This window comes from Pelophylax lessonae, assembly GCF_965119305.1.
Source record: "Pelophylax lessonae genome assembly, chromosome: 9".
Classification (NCBI taxonomy): domain Eukaryota; kingdom Metazoa; phylum Chordata; class Amphibia; order Anura; family Ranidae; genus Pelophylax; species Pelophylax lessonae.
In genome coordinates, this window is record NC_138776.1 from 76,619,139 (window position 1) to 76,638,754 (window position 19,616).

The 19,616-nt window shown below is 44.8% G+C and overlaps 1 protein-coding gene across 1 annotated transcript in view; it reads right to left on the reverse strand.

Moving 5' to 3' along the window:
• Window positions 1–8,550: 8,550 nt before the first annotated feature.
• LHPP (phospholysine phosphohistidine inorganic pyrophosphate phosphatase) overlaps window positions 8,551–19,616 on the reverse strand; it is a 46,833-nt gene continuing 35,767 nt past the window's right edge. The window contains exons 4-7 of the mRNA XM_082267348.1: window positions 11,141–11,204; window positions 10,969–11,061; window positions 9,019–9,110; window positions 8,551–8,906 (exon numbers count right to left, since the gene is read on the reverse strand). Coding sequence (XP_082123474.1) covers window positions 8,804–8,906; window positions 9,019–9,110; window positions 10,969–11,061; window positions 11,141–11,204 — 352 coding nt within the window. The 3' untranslated portion in view covers window positions 8,551–8,803. The remainder of the gene's footprint in view (window positions 8,907–9,018; window positions 9,111–10,968; window positions 11,062–11,140; window positions 11,205–19,616) is intronic.

Consider the following 19,616-nt stretch of genomic DNA (forward strand, 5'->3'; position numbering starts at 1 on the left):
ACTGTACAGAGGAGGTAAGTATAACATGTTTATAATTTTTATGGAAAAAAAAAAGGGCAATACTTTACAATCCCTTTAATTTCAATGTATTCCTTTCAGGTATTTTGTATGATTTTAGGTATAATCCACCTGCTTTCAGCCTTTTCTTCTTTCCTCTCTCATTAACCTTCACATTCCTTATCTTTTTCTTTATGATAATTGACTTACGTTTATTATGTATCGTTAGCCCGAACCTAGGCAGTGTTTATCGCTATATTTCTAGTTTTTTGAGTTTTGCAACCCTGTTTGTTCTTGGGTATTTCATTCATATATCAAAAGCTGTAGAAAATGATTTGTAATATATGTGTTCTCTCTGTTTTCCATTATTCCTATAAATAAACAGTTAATGATTTTAAAAAATCAATAAGTACTTATGCACCCTGATTCATAAGGATCAGGTAGGCTTCGTACCTGGACATCAAGCGGCGGACAATGTTCGGAAAGTGGTCCATCTAATCACTTTGTTACAACAACACAAAATCCCTGGTTTCCTCCTTTTACTTGTCATATACAAAGCCTTCCACTCCCTATTATGGGAATACCTGTGATACGTGTTACAACATTGGGGCGTTGGGGACTCAATCCTCACTTGGTTGGCAGCTCTTTACTCATACCCCCTCTGCCACCGTTTGCTACTCAGGTTGCCTTTCACCCTCATTCCCCATTTACAGAAGAACGAGACAGGGGATCCCCACTATCTCCTGTCCTCTTCATCCTTGTCCTTGAACCCCTGAAATGCTGTACGAGTTGACCCCAACATTAATGGAATTCCGTATGCAGATGAATGCTATAAAGTAAACATGTTTGCAGATGATGCCCTTCTGACTCTTACTAATCCGATAGTCTCCCTGCTCAATTTACAGACTCTTCTATTGCACTTTGCAGACATTTCTGGGCTTCGAGTTAAACCGCACAAAACAACCAGGCTAAACATTACCCTCCCAGATTCCTTGGCCCCACACCTTCAATTAGGGGAAGACTGGGCCAGGGGGGCAATTGCCCGTTGGGCCTGTCTGATGCCCCATAAAAAAAATGCACAGCTTCTGCCACAGACATGCCTAAAGGATTCCTGGTGAAGAAAAGTAAAAATTCCCTGTCACTAACCTACTGAGGGCGGGTTGACGACAAGGACAGAGCACACGCCCCCCCCCCCCCCCCCCCGCATTGATGGTGTAAACTGTCTCTGAGCAGAGGCCGGTTCCATACCCCACTGGAGACTCTTCTCCCCCGACCAAACTGTCCCAGCTCCCCCAACCACCCCCTGCTGGCCAGGTCGGAACCCGGATTCGGCCGGTAAGTAGAGAGTATCTGAAGCAGGGCTTCAGCTTTGAATGGGGGTCAGGAGGAGGATGGGAAGAGGCAGAGTGGGAGGGGGGCCTAATCACTGCACCATGGGCCTCTGGTTTGTACTTGCCCCCTGGGCCGAAAGTTGCCAGTCTGCCCCTGCCTTCAATTGATCTTCCCACACCATTGGGCAAGCTCCTCCCTGCACTACCTGGGCATTAAGCTGACTCCTTCCTGTTCCTCCTTTTGCCACTAATTTCTACCCCCTCTTATGATTTATTATGACGCTCATGTTATCTTGGCAATTCTCTACATTTACTTGGATTGGCTGCATCCACGCGTTCAGGAAGGACAGGGAAGGAAAAAGAGGAGGAGGGGTATGTCTCTATGTCAGGAATAATGTGAGGGTGGTGGAAAGGAGTGATATTATGGAAGGGATGAGTATGGAGTTAGAATCCGTGTGGGTAGAGCTCCGTAGGGAAGGTGAAAAGGGGAAAGTAATTGTGGGGGTTTGTTATAGGCCACCAAACCAAAGGGAGGAGGTAGAGTTGGAATTTATGACAATGTTGGGTAGCGTGGCAAAGCTGGGGCCAGTCATCATATTAGGGGACTTCAACTATCCCGACATTAACTGGGAAGAGGGGACTGCACACTCACTAAAGGCCCGTCTCTTTATGGAAACCTTACAGGACAACTACATGTCTCAGTTGGTTGATTCTCCTACTAGAATGAATACAGTGTTGGATCTATTAATTACTAATCACCCAGATCTAATCTCAGATGTAGGAGTCCAGGACAACCTGGGTTCTAGCGATCACAGGATGATCACATTTAGCGTAAATCACAACATAGCAAGGCATGAGGGGAACATAAGAACCCTAAACTTCAGAAGGGCAAACTTTCCCAAATTGTGCTCAATGATAGAGGAAATAAACTGGGACCAAACCCTAGGATCACTGACCACAGAGGAAAAATGGGAATGCTTTAGGAACATATTAAACAAATGCATCTCACAGTGCATTCCAATGGGAAATACATTTAAAAGAGCCAAAGCCAAACCTGGCTGGCTTAGCCGTAATGTAAATAAACGTATTAGGGAAAAAAATGGCCTTCAAGAAATATAAATCAAAGGGGACGTTATCGGCTTTCCAGCTATACAAGGAATTAAATAAGAAATGTACATCCAAAATCAAAATGGCTAAAATCAACTTTGAGAGACAAATAGCGGAGGATAGTAAAAAGAACCCTAAGAAATTCTGTAAATATATCAACAGCAAAAAAAACGAGGTCCGAACATGTTGCTCACATAATTAACGATGATGGGAGGATGGTTACAGAGGACACGGATAAGTCAACTGTGCTTAATGCTTTCTTCTCCTCAGTCTTTACACAAGAAAAGGAGGGGTACACTGACCATGATGGTTTGGTTAGCAGTACTTCACAGGACTTGCCACTATGGCTATCAGAGGGTGAAATAAGGGAAAGGCTAGATAAAATTAACACAAGTAAATCACCAGGCCCAGGTGGCGTACATCCGAGAGTACTTAAAGAACTCAGTAAGGTTATATCTAGACCACTGTTCCTGATCTTTGCTGACAGTATTTTGACAGGAAATGTACCAAGGGACTGGAGAAAAGCTAACGTGATACCGATATTCAAAAAAGGGCAGAGGCATGTCCCGGGAAATTATAGGCCGGTGAGCCTGATGTCAATTGTATGTAAACTTCTGGAGGGGATGATAAGGGAATATATCCAAGAGTTTGCTAAAGAAAACAACATCATCAGCAGGGGTTTACAAAGGGGCGTTCTTGTCAAACCAATCTGTTAACATTCTATGAGGAGGTTAGTTGTGAGCTTGACAGTGGGAGACCTGTGGATCTGGTGTACCTGGATTTTGCTAAGGCGTTTGATACAGTTCCCCACAAACGCTTGATTTATAAATTAAGGGCGACAGGCATCGACCGCAAGCTTTGCTCTTGGATACGGAACTGGTTAAAGAGGCATGTCCAAAGGGTGGTAATAAACAACGCATACTCAGACTGGTCTGGGGTGGTAAGTGGGGTCCCCCAAGGCTCAGTTCTGGGACCAATTTTGTTCAATTTATTCATAAGTAGCATTGAGGACGGAATCAGTAGCTCAATCTCAGTTTTTGCAGATGACACAAAATTGAGCAGGGCAATAACTTCACATCGTGAGGCAGAAATCTTGCAGAATGACCTGATCAAAATAACAGAGTGGGCAACTACATGGCAAATGAGGTTTATTGTGGATAAGTGCAAGGTATTGTACTTAGGGACCAATAACATAAAAGCAATATACAAGCTAGGGGGGAACCTCTGGGGGTATCAAAAATGGAGAAAGATCTGGGAGTCTTAGTGGAAGATAGATTAGGCAATAGCATGCAATGTCAAGCTTCAGCTGCCAAAGCTGGCAGAATTTTGGCATGCATAAGGAAGGGGATTTATTCCAGAGATAAAACTATAATTCTACCACTTTATAAAACTCTGGTCCGACCACATCTTGAGTAATCTGTCCAGTTCTGGTCGCCAGTCCTCAGAAGGGATGTATTGGAGCTTGAGAGAGTACAGAGAAGGGCAACAAAACTTATTAGGGGATAAGAGGACCTTAATTACGAAGAGCGTTTAGAAGCACTAGATTTATTCTCCCTGGAGAAAAGACGCGTGAGAGGGGACATGATAGCGATTTACAAATACCTCAACGGTGATCAGAGCATAGAAAAAAAACTATTCAGTCGCAAGGAATGCATGAGTACACGAGGTTATACAATGCGTTTAGAGGAGAAGAGATTTAACCACAGGCTACGCAGGGGGTTCTTTACTGTAAGGGCTACAAGACTGTGGAATCCCCTACCACAAATGGTAGTAACTGCGGGGAGTATGGCTATTTTTAAAAGACTCTTGGACGTACATCTCAAGGATCGAAACATTCAGGGGTATGAGAAATGAATACGTCCACACACACCTACACAGGTTTAACTGGATGGACTATTGTCTTTATTCAACCTCACCTACTATGTAACTATGTAGGATGACCATCCATCCAAAGATTCTATACTTTTTCTGGACCTTACCATTCCAGGTCCCAGCATTCTACCTGCCCCTGCTCCAGAAGAAACTTCTGTCCTTTATTCTGGCCTACAAATGCCCTAGGGTCTCCCATTTCACCCTATATACCCATAGGTTGCGCGGCGGACATGGTGTTCCGGATATTGCAAAATACTACCTTGCAGCGCAAATTGCCCTGCTAGCCATGCTCCAGGCCACCACGCACATCCCATATTTGGTCCTACTAGAGATTCCTTATAGTGCACTAGTTCTGGTATCTGCTTTTCATCCAACACTTTCTTGGGTCACACACCTGCCCCTCGTGGTCCTCAATCCAAGAGACCCATGAGGCATTCTCGGTGGAACTTTCCGCAACATTCAACTGCGACACTGGATAACCTCTTACGGGCCATTATACCTTTCCCTACCAGAAAACGGCTTTCGAGCACATCTGTTTACACTCCCCAGGTGCCCCTGGTACCAGCTCTATGATTTATTCCTCCCTCAATGCAAGTGGAGCTCCTTGCGTCACCTTCCTATGAGCTCAAGTCGGAGCGAGACCTGTCCCGTATTGATCTGGCATATTGGAACAAAGCCTGGTCCAGCATAGCAAAATGCTCCTTCAATATGGCCACGCTTGAGGCGGCCTACAAGGTCCGCTGGGCCTGGGTCCCGGCCTGTATTACCAAATCGAATCCGTTGCACAGTGATGGATGCTTCCGGGGATGTGGCCAGCAAGGAGACAAAATGCACATTTGGTGGTACTGTCACCGCCTCGTGGGTGGGGTTCTAGTCCAGGGTCTTTGGACTCTTGTACACCCTTTTAATATACCTATCCGCAAGGATGCTAAATTAGCAATGCCACAGTGTTCGATCCCAACCCTATTTTCCTACTAACAGAAATTGGCCACCTACTTATTTATTGCCACCAAGCGTGTGATTGCCAGGGCCTGGAAAAAGCCTGCTGTCTCGTTTGCAGAGGTGAAGAGCATCTTGATGACCCTTATGATCAAAGAAAAGATGACCAGTAACCTCCGCGACTCCTATGTCAAATTTCTTAAGGTGTGATCCTCGTGGTGGTCCTATACTCTTCCAACCCTGCACCCAACCAGCTTTGGCCTCCCTAACTAAAATCTTCCGATCCCCTGACTGGGGGACCCTTTACCTCTCTCCTTTCTCTTTGTCTTCTTATCTTCTGCCTCCCCCTCCTTTTTATTTTGCTTTTCTTTGGTTTAGGTTTATAGTTGTTGTTTTATCTGAAGATATTTTATAGAAGTTGGTATATCTGAAGATCCTTGCTGAAATTCCTCCACAGTCGCCACAGTAGAAGACCTTCTATATTCACCTCGTCATCAACCTTCTTAGTCTTGTAGTGGTAGGGGTGGGAGGATGGAACCTTGGCACCTGGAAGGGCACACAGGCATCCAACACTCCAAGAAGGAACAAAGTGGAGGTAGAAGATATGGCTGCCAGAGAGGTATTAGGCTCCGTTCACATATTGGCCTCCCCGAATCATGGCAAATCGTGGGACGCCCGTGCGATTTCGGTCACTTCCACTTCTTTTGGGTGACAGGCAACCCACAATTCTTTTTGCATGATTTTACTGCAATTCGTGATTTTACTGCAATTCGTCAGGTGACAATCGCGGCAAAATCGCGCCATGCTTGGGGGGGCATTGAAAATTACAGGAATCGCAAGGCGTCCCGTGATTTACCGTGATTCGGGATCGCAGGCAGAATTCTGCCGGAGACCTGGGACGCCAATATGTGAATGGAGCCTTAAAAATCAGGAGAACCCAATTTACTTTTTTGTCTCTTGACAAGGTACATCACTGAAATATCACTTTGTGTGAACTGAGGCTTTTAACGACCTATGACAGCATTACTGACGAAACAAAAGCAACTGCACTCAATCATGTTAAAATAAAATGAATTTCTCTTTGACATAAAGAATTATAATTTTTGCTAAAGAAATTTGATAAATCAATGTCATTTATTACACCTCAAATAAGTCTAATGTACGACTGATGATTTTTGGCTACACCTTTGCTGTAAATAAAGACATAGCAATAGTAATTAAAAATACAATTGGATGTTATGTTTGCTGCAATGTAATCCACCAATATGATGTTAATGGAGCCAGTGGATCATACAATGACAAAAACACTACATGCAGCATTTTGGCACAGTGGGGGGATTTACTTAAACTGGAGTGTGCAAAATCTGGTGCGGTTCTGCATAGAAACAAATCATCTTCCAGGTTTTATTGTCAAAGCTTAGTTGAATAAACTGAAGTTAGAAGCTGATTGGCTATAAAACACAGCTGCACCAGATTCTGAGTGCTCCAGTTTTATTAAATCTCCCCCAGTATCTTGAGTGCTACAGAGGTAAATGCTGAGCTCTGTGGTCCTATCACATGGCTAGGATATCACCCAATAATTTCTATGTACAAGGACTATAGAGCTCATGCTGGCATAAGTTTTAACACCATTGTGTTTTTTAACTGTCCAACACAGCTCTACAGTCTTAGGATCATACTGGGTGTTACCTTTTGGCCCGTACACACGATCCGAAAATCGGGCGAAAAATAACGCTTTTGAAAAGATCGGACGATAATCTGATCATTAGTACACAGCTTACGAGAGGCGATCACGACAGTTCGCCCAATATTATTCGGTCGTGCAACCATAAAAATTTTGATCGTATTATAACACATCGTACGATAATCGTATTATCAGTATGTTGTTTGTCCGAAAAAAATGGTGAGCAGTAGACAGCGCATGAGCAGTAGACATAATTTCCCCTCACATGCTACAGCGTGGTTACGCATACCGGAAGCTTTTGAATCATTGTCCGAGAAAATTCGTATCGTAAGTAACCTCTCCCGTTTGCGAATATTATTGAGAGTTCCTAGCAACCAAAAAAAAAACGGACGGAACGTCGTCCAATTTTCGGATCGTGTGTACTTGGCATTTGCAAGCAATACACCCAATTTGAGCTTGTGACAGATTATGTAGGACTGCTCTGATGAATGCTTTATAACAGCCTTTCTCAACCTTTGGAACCATACGGTTCCAACAGCCTTTCTTAACCTTGTTAATATGGAGCAACCCTTGATATAACTTTTTGTCTCCAGGGAACCTCTGCTACTAATTATTATATTACAGCTCACAGTATATTAGTGTAATGATCAATGGTAAGAATGCTCCTTACCTTTGTGGCTATTGGGAATAATCCTCTCAGATTGCTAAAAAGATAATTGGTGTCATTGGTTATTTATCTGAGAGGCAGAAATCGCTTAATGCTCAAGGAACCCCTCACAACCTCTGGTTGAGAAACCCTGTCTTAGAGACTGCTAGGGGTTATTTGAGCAATGGGCAAGTTCTGCCTCTCAGATAAGTAACCACTGACACCAATATTCTTGTTAGTTATCTCTGTAAGAGGGGATTCTTCCCAATTACCACAAATTTAAAAAGCATTCTTCTCACTGATCATTACACTAATGTACCATCAGCTGTAGATATAGTAATTATTACCAAGGGTTCCTCAACCCCAGAAAATTTCAAGGGTTTCTCTGTGTAAAAATGGTGAGAAAGGCTGCTTTAGACTGGAAGATGCACTAACTTGTGGACCATGTTAAGAAGAACACAATCACAGGTCCAAATGATGAAGTGATGCAGTTAAGGACACGTAGAGAAATAAAGTCTCGGTAAGACAAGTGCCTGTCTCTGGCCATCTTTACAGAAGAGAGACAACAGGGAAATAATAGGAAGTGGAGAAGTCTCTGCCAAAGATTGCAAGATTAGAAACTATATCTCATAGACAAAGGTAGGTTGGGTACATGGTGGTGTTGGTGGGGAGCATAAGAGGCACATTTTATTTAGACAAATCATTGCAAGTGGTGAGACAGCACCCCGCTTTACCTGCCAAATGATTTTTATATCTGTTCACCTATGCTTGTGATTCACATACACTTGCTCTTGGTTCAGTTTTGCAGGTTCCACTTGTGTTTACACCTCCATCTGATCAATTAGGACAATGGGGTTCATTCATTCGCTAAAGGAAAAAATCATGCTTTCTTTACAAAGTAAATTTTTACTTAGCTTAGTGTATAAGATAAAGTTATGTTCACTTTAAATACCCAGTCATACGCAATTTTTTTTTTCTTGCACATAACTGGATGATTGAATGTTTCACATTTTTAACATCTTCTGACATTCCAAAATCAACTTATCTCCCAAAAAGGCCACAGTGGCCATCCATTAGTTTTAACTGTACTACACTTCCATTGAGGTATCCTATTAGTTCTGGCTTTGTTTATTCAAGTATACAATTATTAGTCCTAATGATATCCTCCAGCGGTGACATCTGAAGCCATTTGGAGGCACTAATGCTAGAACATAAGTTGTCAGTGGGTCAGTGACCAGGTCCTCCAGAATCCAGTAGGATGTCCACAGCCTGGGCCAAGTTGTCCACATATCCATCAGCCTTCACTTGAGGATGGGTTTCATCACTAGGCCTAGAAAAGAGGAACATTAGGCTGTGTTCTTATATATATATATATATATATATATATATATATACACTGTACATACATTGAGAAGTAGTCCTCACACACACAAAAATCCAACCTGTACTTTCCAGTTCTCACAAGCACTGCTCGTATGCCACAGCTCTGAGCGCCACCAATGTCATTGACCACATCGTCCCCAATCATTACAGCCTGTGAAAGACAATAGAAGTAGTGTTCAAGACTACCATGGTGCAACCTTAACTTCATTTATACTGAATTTATTTAAGGACCTTTTAGTAAAGCCTAGTACACACGGGCCGAATGTCGGGCGGCATCAGTCGATTTTTATTGCCGGACATCGACCCGTGTGTATTGGAGTTGATCCGACAGAAGCTGGCCAATGGCTGAGAGCGCTGACCTTAGTGTTCTGACAGAAGGGCAGTCCCCCTGTCGGAACACAATAGCACAGCAGGGAGATCACTGTACTAATTACTAGTTAGCTGTCAGTTTTTTTTTTCATTCAGCCCTGCTGGGTTAAACGAAAAAAAAAAACTACTTGAGTGTACAAGGCTTAAGTAAGCACTCAACTACAACATGTATCATACCAAAGATCTGGTCAGAGCCAGAGATGTCCAATTAGCAGGAACCATAAGCTTTGCTGACTATAGAGCTTAGAGCTATAGGTCTGACTCAGTAAGGGAGTGTTGGACCTCTGTAATAAGACCACAGCTTCCCTGCAGAAAACAACCCTCTGTCTCTGCAACATGGTGGAATGGGACAGCCTTTTCTACTCAGGTTGTGGCTGCTTCAGAAACAAAACTACTGTAAGACTTTGAATACTTTTTTTATGAATGCAGCTGAATGTATTTAGATGATTTAAACTGAAGTTCCAATGAAAGTAGAGCTATAGGCAAAACTTTTTTTTTCCATTTTGGATAGAGTAAGGGAGTGTTATAACCCCTGTCAGTTTATTTTTTGCCATTTGTGTCCCATTGGGGAGATTTCCCTTCAATTCCTGTCCCATAGCCAAAACTGGAAGTGAGAGAGAATCCTTGACAATTAAGGGAAATCCTTGAGGATCCCCTGGTCACCGGAACTAGTATCCCCAACTGGAAGATTTCCCTTCTATTTGTTTTCTGGGGACAATCCAAAATTTGTGATTTTTTTTTTTTCTTTTTACTTTCACTCTCAATGATAATGGTACACGGGACAAATAGAGAGGACAAATCTCCTTAACAAGGGCACAGGTGTCCTTTTCAAGGCTAACAAAAAAAAAAAAAAAAATTTAGCCTGTAGTTTTACTTTAAGCTTTAAATTATACCTAATGTAATAATAATTTAAAAGTAAGGTAATAATAAATTAAAAAATATTCTATTTTTTCTACTTATCCTATTAAAGGAGAAGTACAGCCAAAGCTTGTTTTCGTTCTGCACTCCTGTGACCCGTTTTCAGCAAAGAGTAGGCTGAAGTCCGCTCTCTGCTGACGTCACAGAGCCGGTTCCTGGTTTGGGCGTCATCACAACCATGGAGTCGGGACATGCCCACATGCCTGGACCGACACCTGGCTCAGCCTCTCAGCGAGCCGCTGAGAGCATGAGCTGGCCGCTCCCACCCCCTCCATAGCCCAGCGCTCCGGGGAGCAAGGATGGGGCAGAGTACAGGGCTGCTGACTAATAGTCAGCAGCTCTCTGCTCACGGAGCTGTGAGTACCGAGCCGTCTGCGGTGTTCGATCGCTCAGTTCTCAGTGTTAGAGGCGCCGGGGAACCGATGCTTCTCTTTTAAATGATGGTGGCCATAACCAGCCTAATGATCCTCATTTCAAACATCACTTGTGATAACCTGAATGATCCTGATCTCCTTGGGACAATATTAATTGCCTTTAGCAATCAGAGGTGATCCTGGCTCAAGGAAGATTTTACAACTACATAGAAAGATTCCCTACAAGTGAACCCAACCTTTCATTTCTCTAACTTGAGGGTCTAAATAAATGCATGTGCACCACTGAGCAGATGCAGGTCTATTGCCATTATTCTTGAAGATATATCGGCCCTTATTCGGCCATGTTACCTCATCTGGCTTCACTCCCATCTCATCCAGGGCAGACATGAAAAAATTCTTTGATGGTTTTCCCACAACCTCCCCCGTGACATCACAGGCATACTGGTGAAAAGAGAAGTGAGATTACTGAATTGTAATGAGTCAACCGTATTCGCAGGAGAGGGGGAAAAAGCATCCTTACCTCCAAAGCTTTCATGAAAGCACCTACGTCTATCTTCAATCCATCGGTTTCTTTATAATAACGTCTGTAATGAAAAAGGGGCAAAGATTAATGCCACTTGTCTTATAGCATTTAGTCCAACATTAAAAAATAAAGAAAGGTAACTAAAAAAAGGCATAAAATGATGTACAAAGTTGACTTCAAGCTAAAATCTAGACAGAAAACACTCTTTGGTGAAGTTAAGTATTAAGAACACATAGATGGATTTTTAGATGCAACTAGTAGAAGTAGCTGAATCTCTTCACGTCAGCTTCTTTCCCTGCACAGCAGTATTCACATTGGAGAGGGATGGGCAGTTCTGAGCCAATCAGATGATAGTTCTTTTGCTTTGCACAGTGCTGTCAGTCTAAGCCACAGATCATACAATTTTCCTGTGGTTGCAAGAAAAAAACGTTTGATTCCCTCATCAACACTGTCATAGTTGACAGGGGGAATCCCTCTCACAGACCTATTGTGTTTTCCCAGGGAGCTGTCCATATCTGCCAGGAGATCACGATGATTGCTAGTAGCTATAACCGCTGGCAGAAATCGCATGCTAAAAATCCAACATGCGAGCAGCTGGGGCGTGTCCGACTTACGGGATGTGAGGAGCGTTTCTAGAGAGCTCCGCTGCCACTGACTAATCCTTTCAGCAATCCTGCTCCATCCGCCGATATACTTACCTGGATCGGCCTCTCTTCTACTCCTGGAACCACCCGGACCTGTGCAGAGATGGTAAAATACGGCAGGGATGTGCCCCCGTCCCCGGCAGGCTGCAGCTCGGACCGTCCGGAGCAGGCCCAAGATGGCGGCCACCCGCGGTCGCCGGGCCTGGAGGCCTCTAATAGCCCACTCCTGCCGTGGTCGGATGAGGGGGGTGATTGGCCGGCACTGCCGCCTTCCCCTGGCCTTCCGGGGGGGGGCGAGTGGCAAGTCATCTGGACGGTCGGTAGAGCCCACGTTGCGCCAGATCATGGACGCTATTAAGGGGTGCCAGGCCTCCCTGACGTCTCAGATAGACACCCTCCGTGTGGACTTCTCGCTCCTTAAGGAAGACGTGAGTAAAATTAGGCAGAGGGTGACGACTGCGGAGCAGAGGATTAGCGCTGTGGAGGATGATGTCTTCCCCCTCCCCGCTGCCATACGGGATCTACAGCATGAGCAGAGGGCGCAGGCTGCAAAGATGGGCGATATGGAGGACCGCCTGCGCCGTAACAACCTCCGCTTTTTAGGATTCCCTGAGGGGGCTGAGGGGGGACAGGCAGTGGATTTCCTGATGGACTGGCTGCGTAGGTCCCTGGGTCCTGACACTTTCTCCCCGCTCTTTGCAATCGAAAGGGCACACCGGGTCCCCTCCAGGGCCCCTGTCCCCGGGGCTAGGCCCAGACCGTTGCTGGCACGTATCCTGCACTTCAGGGATAGAGACGCGGCCCTGCGCAGAGCCAGGGACCTTCCTGATCTGAGATTCAACAACAGTATTATTACCATATTCCCTGACTTCTCTGCTTCTACGCAAAAACAGCTTGCGGCCTTTATGGGAGTGAAGAAAAGGCTCCGGGACCGTCATCTCCCCTATAGTATGCTTTATCCTGCGAAGCTGAGAGTGGTGCACGGAGGCAAAGTGCATTTTTTCCTGGATCCTGCTGATGCTGACCAATGGATGGATTCGCTGGGTAGAGCCTAATCCCTTGCTGAATGTCATGCGATACCTACTGTGCTGTGCTTCCTCCCTTGCCGGGAGGCTTTGCTGCTTCGGGAGATTTGTTGCCCAGGTTCCTTTTCCACAGTCTTGTTGTTTTTGGGACATTAATGAGCACTGAACTTTGTATTATTATTTTTTTTCGGCTGCTGGAACCAGTGGACTCCTGTGTTTGAGGCTTCTATACTCCTGCAAGCTGGATGCTACATATCCGTGAACTTCGTTGTGGCCCCGGAGGTCCACTTGATCTAGGAGTATTCGTGTACTTTTCCTACGGTTCTACCTTTGGTTTGGTTTGGGGTGTAGGTTTGTGACAGTTGGGGTCATGAACAGGGTGGGGGGAGGGAGGGGTTTGTTCTTTTTTGGGGACTGTTATCCGACCTATGTACTTTTGTGCTATACCAGTATGCTTTTTTTTATTCTTCTTCTCTGTCTGGCTGACTTCCTGGAGGCCTTTATGGAGAACTCCTACTATGGTCCCCGTGGGGGCGCTGCCTTCCCTGGCGGGGGTTGTTGTTGTCTCATCTGCTCGGATGGCTGAGGAGACGCTGACACTCCTGTCCTGGAACGTCAGGGGACTGAATGACCGTGTTAAGAGGGCTTTGGTATTTACTTATATTCAGAAATACAAACCGCATATAATTTTTTTGCAAGAGACTCATTTGACTGGCTCCAAGACTATGGCTCTTAAACGGGCCTTTGTGGCGTACACCTTTCATGCTACGTTTTCTACTCATGCTAGGGGAGTGTCTGTCTTGGTTGCTCGCTCCTTGGGTTGCTCGGTTAAACATGTGGTCACTGATGTTTATGGTCGATATGTAATTTTGCTGTTACTCATTAATGGGGTGGTGTATACCTTTGTATCTGTCTATGTCCCCCCTCCGTTTACCATGGGTTTCTGGGACGCCTTGATGTCCCAGCTCCTCCAGGTGGCGGAGGGGCCAGTGATAGTGGCTGGGGACCTCAACTCTGTACTGTCTCCTGGGTTAGACAGGTGTCCTGGAGAGGATGGTCCTCCTTCATCGTTAGCAGCTTCTCTAGCCAGGTATAACCTGGTGGACTGCTGGCGTTGGAAGAATCCACTTGGGAAAGAATATTCCTGTTACTCTGCCACCCATAAAACTCTGTCTAGGATTGATATGTGTTTGCTGTCTCCGGATTTGCTCCCCAGACTTGTGGCTGTCTCCTATCTGCCTAGGGCCATTTCGGACCATTCTCCTGTGTTGCTACGATTTGGTCTTTCTGTGACACGTGGCCTCCAAACATGGCGGCTCAGCCCCTTGTGGCTAACGGAGGAGGTCTTTTTTAATGCTACGGCTAAGGAGATTGCCCACTTCTGGCGGGTTAATCCGGAGACGGCTGCTGGGGACATTGTCTGGGATGCCTTCAAGGCTTCTATGAGGGGTACGGTTGCAGGGATTATCCATCAGTTGAGAGAGGATAGGGCCTGGCGGGTGGAGTCTCTGCAGGAGGAGGTGACGGCTGCGGAACTAGAATATGTTCGGAACCCTTCCTCCTCTAATTACTCCCTCTGGCGAGACAGTGCGAGACAACTAGACCTGGTACTCCTTGAAAAAACTCAGAAAAAACTTCTCTATCAAAAACAACGTGTATTTGAATATGGGGATAAAAATAGTAAAATTTTGGCTTATCTTTCCCGCTCTGAACACCCTGTTACGGCCATATCTGCTGTGTATGATGCGGAGTCTCACTTGTGCACATCTAGGGAGGATATCAAGACGGCTTTTGTGGCCTTCTTCGAGTCCTTGTATACCTCTCAGGTTTCCTATACCACGGCGGAGCTGGACGAATACTTGCTGCAGGTACAACTGCCTGAATTGGAAGCGGAGGACAGGTTGGCACTGGATGCTCCGATTTCTGCTGAAGAAATTGGGGCCGCGGTTGCCTCTTTTGCTGCCAATAAAACTCCGGGCCTTGATGGATTTCCGGTTGAGTGGTACCGCGCTTATTCGGAACTCCTCACTCCGCGTCTGTTGAACATGTATAGGGGGGCTTTCGAGGCGGGTGAGCTCCCTCCCTCTCTCCGGGAGGCCCTTATTGTCTTGATTCCAAAGCCGGGCAAGGATCCCACACACTGTGAGTCATATCGTCCTATTTCATTGATTAATGTGGATGTTAAGATCCTAGCCAAGGTGCTGTCCCATAGAGTGAACTCGGTTATTTCTAAACTTATCCACCCGGACCAAACCGGCTTCATTCCCGGGCGCTCTACGGCGATAAATTTGCGCAGACTCTTCACGAATCTCCAGATGCCTTCGGAGGCCGTGGACACTAGGGTGGTGGTGTCCTTGGATACTCATAAGGCGTTTGATTCAGTGGAATGGCCTTACCTGTTTGCGGTCCTTGCTCGGATGGGCTTTGGCCCTACATTTATAGGATGGGTTAAGATATTATATAACTCACCAGTGGCGCGGATTCGGGTTAATAATGTTGTTTCTGACTCGTTTTCCGTGGGCCGTGGCACTAGGCAGGGGTGCCCTTTGTCTCCCCTGCTGTTTGCCATGGCCATTGAACCTTTGGCGGCCCTACTGAGGGGGGATGGGAGGATAAAGGGTTGTAGGATAGGGGATCTGGTTGAAAAAACTTCCCTTTATGCTGATGATATGCTGCTCTATCTGGCAGATTGTACTGATTCACTGACAGCTGCGTTACAGGTGATAAATGATTTTGGCCGATACTCCGGGTTCAGGGTCAACTGGACCAAATCAGTGATTTTTCCATTTGATCCTACCATTGTCCCTACGATCCACACTCCGCATCCGCTTAAGGTAGTCTCCTCATTTAAATATCTGGGGGTGACGGTTCAACAGCCGGTCAGCTCCTACGTGGACCATAATATTACTCCGCTGATTCAAAGACTTAAGTTGACGCTGTCCACGTGGACCAAGTTGCCCCTGAATTTGATGGGGAGGGTCAATATTTTTAAAATGGTATACTTACCCCGCTTTCTGTATCTATTTTGGCAGGCTCCGGTGTACCTACCCAAGTCTCTTTTTAGGGTTATAGAGTCTCTATTACTAACGTTTATTTGGGGGGGGAAGCCGGCGAGGATATCACTCCGGACTCTGCAGCTCCCTGCTACTGCTGGCGGGCTGGCGGTCCCTGACCTTCAGGCGTACTATCTGGCGGCCCAATTGACCCATGTACATGCCTGGTTCTTCCCGGACCTCCCCAATGCTGCGGTTACGACCGCGGCAGCGGTGATGGGTTCCTATGAGGCCCTTCTCAACTCCTTATACCGGAGGGGTCCCTATCCGTCGGGGGGTGCGGAGATTCTGAAGCTTTCATATAAAATTGCAATGATCTGCAACAAACGTATTGGGGGTTCCTCCTTTAATAATTCGCCTAATGCTCCGCTGTGGTATAACCCTGGTCTCCCTGAATTGTACAAGCTATCTGATCCCCGAAGGTGGGCGTCCTTTGATCTGAAGTATGCTCATCAACTGTTCGAAGGCCATGAGTTCAAGTCGTTCCCAATCCTGAGGCTGGAGCTGGGGGTTCCCTCTTCTTGCTGGTTCCTGTACCAGCAACTTAGGCATGCAGTGGCGGTACAATTTGGTCTTAGAGGGGTGCACCTGGCCGTGGCCCGCCTGGAGAAGGAGCTCTTGGCTGACGATCACTGTAAGCTTATTTCCAGATATTATGCTCTGATCAGTCTGGATAGAGACGGTAGGATGGCCAAAATTAGGGAAAGGTGGGGCAGGGACCTGCCACAGTTGGAGGTGGAGGCGTGGGATGAACTACTGGAATCCCAGTTTGAAGGGATTATTGCGGCAGGTGATAGGGTGATTCAGCTTAATTATTTGCACAGGATTTATTACACTCCGCATAGACTACACTGTATGGGTAGGCTCCCTTCTGCTGCATGTTCCAGATGTCAGGCCCCTAAGGGGGACTTTTTTCATATGGTGTGGACCTGCCCTATGATTCAGGTCTTTTGGAAAGGGGTCTGTCGTCTAATGGAGGAGAAATTGGCTCTTCCGAATATTTGTTCTCCGGATAGGTGCCTCCTGGGCAACTTGTCAGAGGAGAGCCTTGGCCAGTCTCAGAGGGTACTGACTAGAATTTTGTTCTTTTATGCCAAAAAATTGATTGCGCTACGGTGGAAGAGTCCTGACCCTCCCTCTGTGGAGGCTTGGGTCTCTATTGTCAATGGCGCTCTACCTCTTTATAAACTTACCTATCTAGCTAGGGGTTGCCCCAAAAAATTTAACAAGCTTTGGTTGGTATGGGTGAACTCGGTCTCAGGCTCCTTGGAGGTGTAGTTGGGCGGTCCCCATGGAGAGCCTGTGTTACGGGGGTTGGCCAGACATTGGCCTAGTCCTGTGCAATGTGCTATTATGCTGGTACTACTGTTAGATTCTGGTTCTATATGGTCGGATGGTTGGGTAGGGAGGGAGGGGGGGGGGGCGGGTTTGGGTTGGTTATTTTTCTGTTGATTCCATTCCTTGCTGTTTTATTGTGATGGCTGTTTGGATGGTATGTACTCCTGGTTTGTATCTGCTATCGTTTATTATTTGATGTACCTGTTATTCGTTGTCATTGGTTTGGAATTACTGTTTGTGTTTTTTTTTTTTTTTTTATTTTATGCAAACACCAATAGAATACCTTTAAAAAAAAAAAAAAAATCCAACATGCTGGTTGTACCCAAGAAGATCGCTGAATCGACTTGGGTACAATCAGCCTGCCCATAGGTGGATCAAATCTCGGCTGGTCCCTGCTTAACCAGCCGAGATTCGAACTACCAATGGCTGACCTAACACGGTCAACATATATACAGGAGTAAAGAGAACAGAAATTACGTCATCATTGTGCTACAGCTCTTTTTATTGTCCAAATAGCAGCTTAGGAGAAACGGGGGTTCTTTAATCAAACTGACCTGGCTGTACTATCTAGCAGGGCTTTGTGGATCACAGGACTGGTTGAACATAATGTGCATTAGCATCTGCTATGAGTTAGGCTGACTGGTTATTGTACGGATTTTCTGAATAACATTTTTAGACTTAGTAGTTGACATGTCCTTTTTTGACTCAAAGTCAAGCATTGGAATGCATTGAAGAGACAGAGCCAGCCTGTCCACAAGTTCTGTTTTTTCATCCAGGTATAGCTGTAGTGTACCAGGTACCTTGCATCCAAAATTCTCCCTACTACTGGCAATCTGGAGTTCAGGGAACATCATCGCCTCAGTCTTTTGATCGGGCAAAATAGACAAATTAGAGAACTGTCATAAACAGACTCTAATGTAAAATCCTCTATTAAAATGCATCCTAAGTAAAAAGTGTAGTTCCAACTGGAAACACACTAGTGGATTCACAAGAATGAATGAAAACCCACAATAAATAGAAAGAATTATATTGAAATAATAAAAATGTTTAAAAAAAATGCAAAAAAATATTTAAAAAAATTAAAAAACAGAACGCGATGACCACAAAAAAAATAGCAATTGTCCACTAGATGTCAGTCTATTATATGCATGCTCAGTTTCATTTTTACATGTATTGTTGTTCTTACATCCTATAATTAGATATTGTGGATCGATACAGCCTGTTTCAATATTGGGCGATCTCTTATATCTAGTTAGTAGTATACCACTTGTATTTATGGCCCCGCTCTATGCAATGACATTGCGGCGAGCCGATTGGAGATGATGCGGTCTTCTATTGTACTTCCGGTTTAACCCGGAAGTGACTGGGAGACACTGGCTCCGTATGAAAACGAGGCTCGGTCCGCACGCCGGCGCCATTTTGACTCCGACACAGCGGTGATGGGCAGCCTAAAACAGGTGGGATAGTATTTTAGAATTAAATATTTTATATATATATCCATCTATCTATCTATCTATCTATCTATCTATCTATCTATATATATATATATATATATATATATATATATATATATATATATATATATATATATATACTAGAAGGCTCCACATTACATTTGGCATTTACCTCTGAAGAAATCAGTTGTGATGAGTCAGGACTTAGCCTTATGCAGCCAGGATTATGTCACAGATTGCCTGATCTGTATACCTGTATTCACTGCTTTTTTGATCCCGGATGTTTGTAAGTGTATTTTTCATTTATTAAATCGTTCAAAGCGGAATTACACTATGTTTGTTTTGTCTGGGATTGTCATTTTTATGTGATCTGGAGAGAAAGAGGAGACTCGTCTCAATTTGACCCCGACTACAAACTGGAATATCCGGTGTTACAGCTTGAAGAATTGCAGGATATAAATGAGCCTTCCTGACCCTTTTATCATATAAGTTGGGTCCACATGTTCCGGTGAGCGCTCAACCATTACCTCCCCTGTTGGTGTTGGGATCAGATGTCCTTCTTGGATCACTTTTTTCACCTTGGATGATTTGTGTTATTTCACTTGGGACTTGGGATAGCTTCTTCACACACACACATATATATATATATATATATATATATATACTATTATATATATATATATATACTATTATACAGTATATTTTTTAGCGCTGCACAGTATTTTTTTCTATTTTGCTTAACCACTTAAGCCCGGAAGATTTTACCCCCTTCCTGACCAGGGGTATTTTGCGATTCAGCACTGCGTGATTTTAAAGGACAATTGCGCGGTCGTGCGATGCTGTACCTAAACGAATTTGATGTCCTTTTTTTTCCCACAAACAGAGCTTTCTTTTGGTGGTATTTGATCACCTGTGCGATTTTTTGATCATGCGCTATAAACAAAAAAAGAGCGTCCATT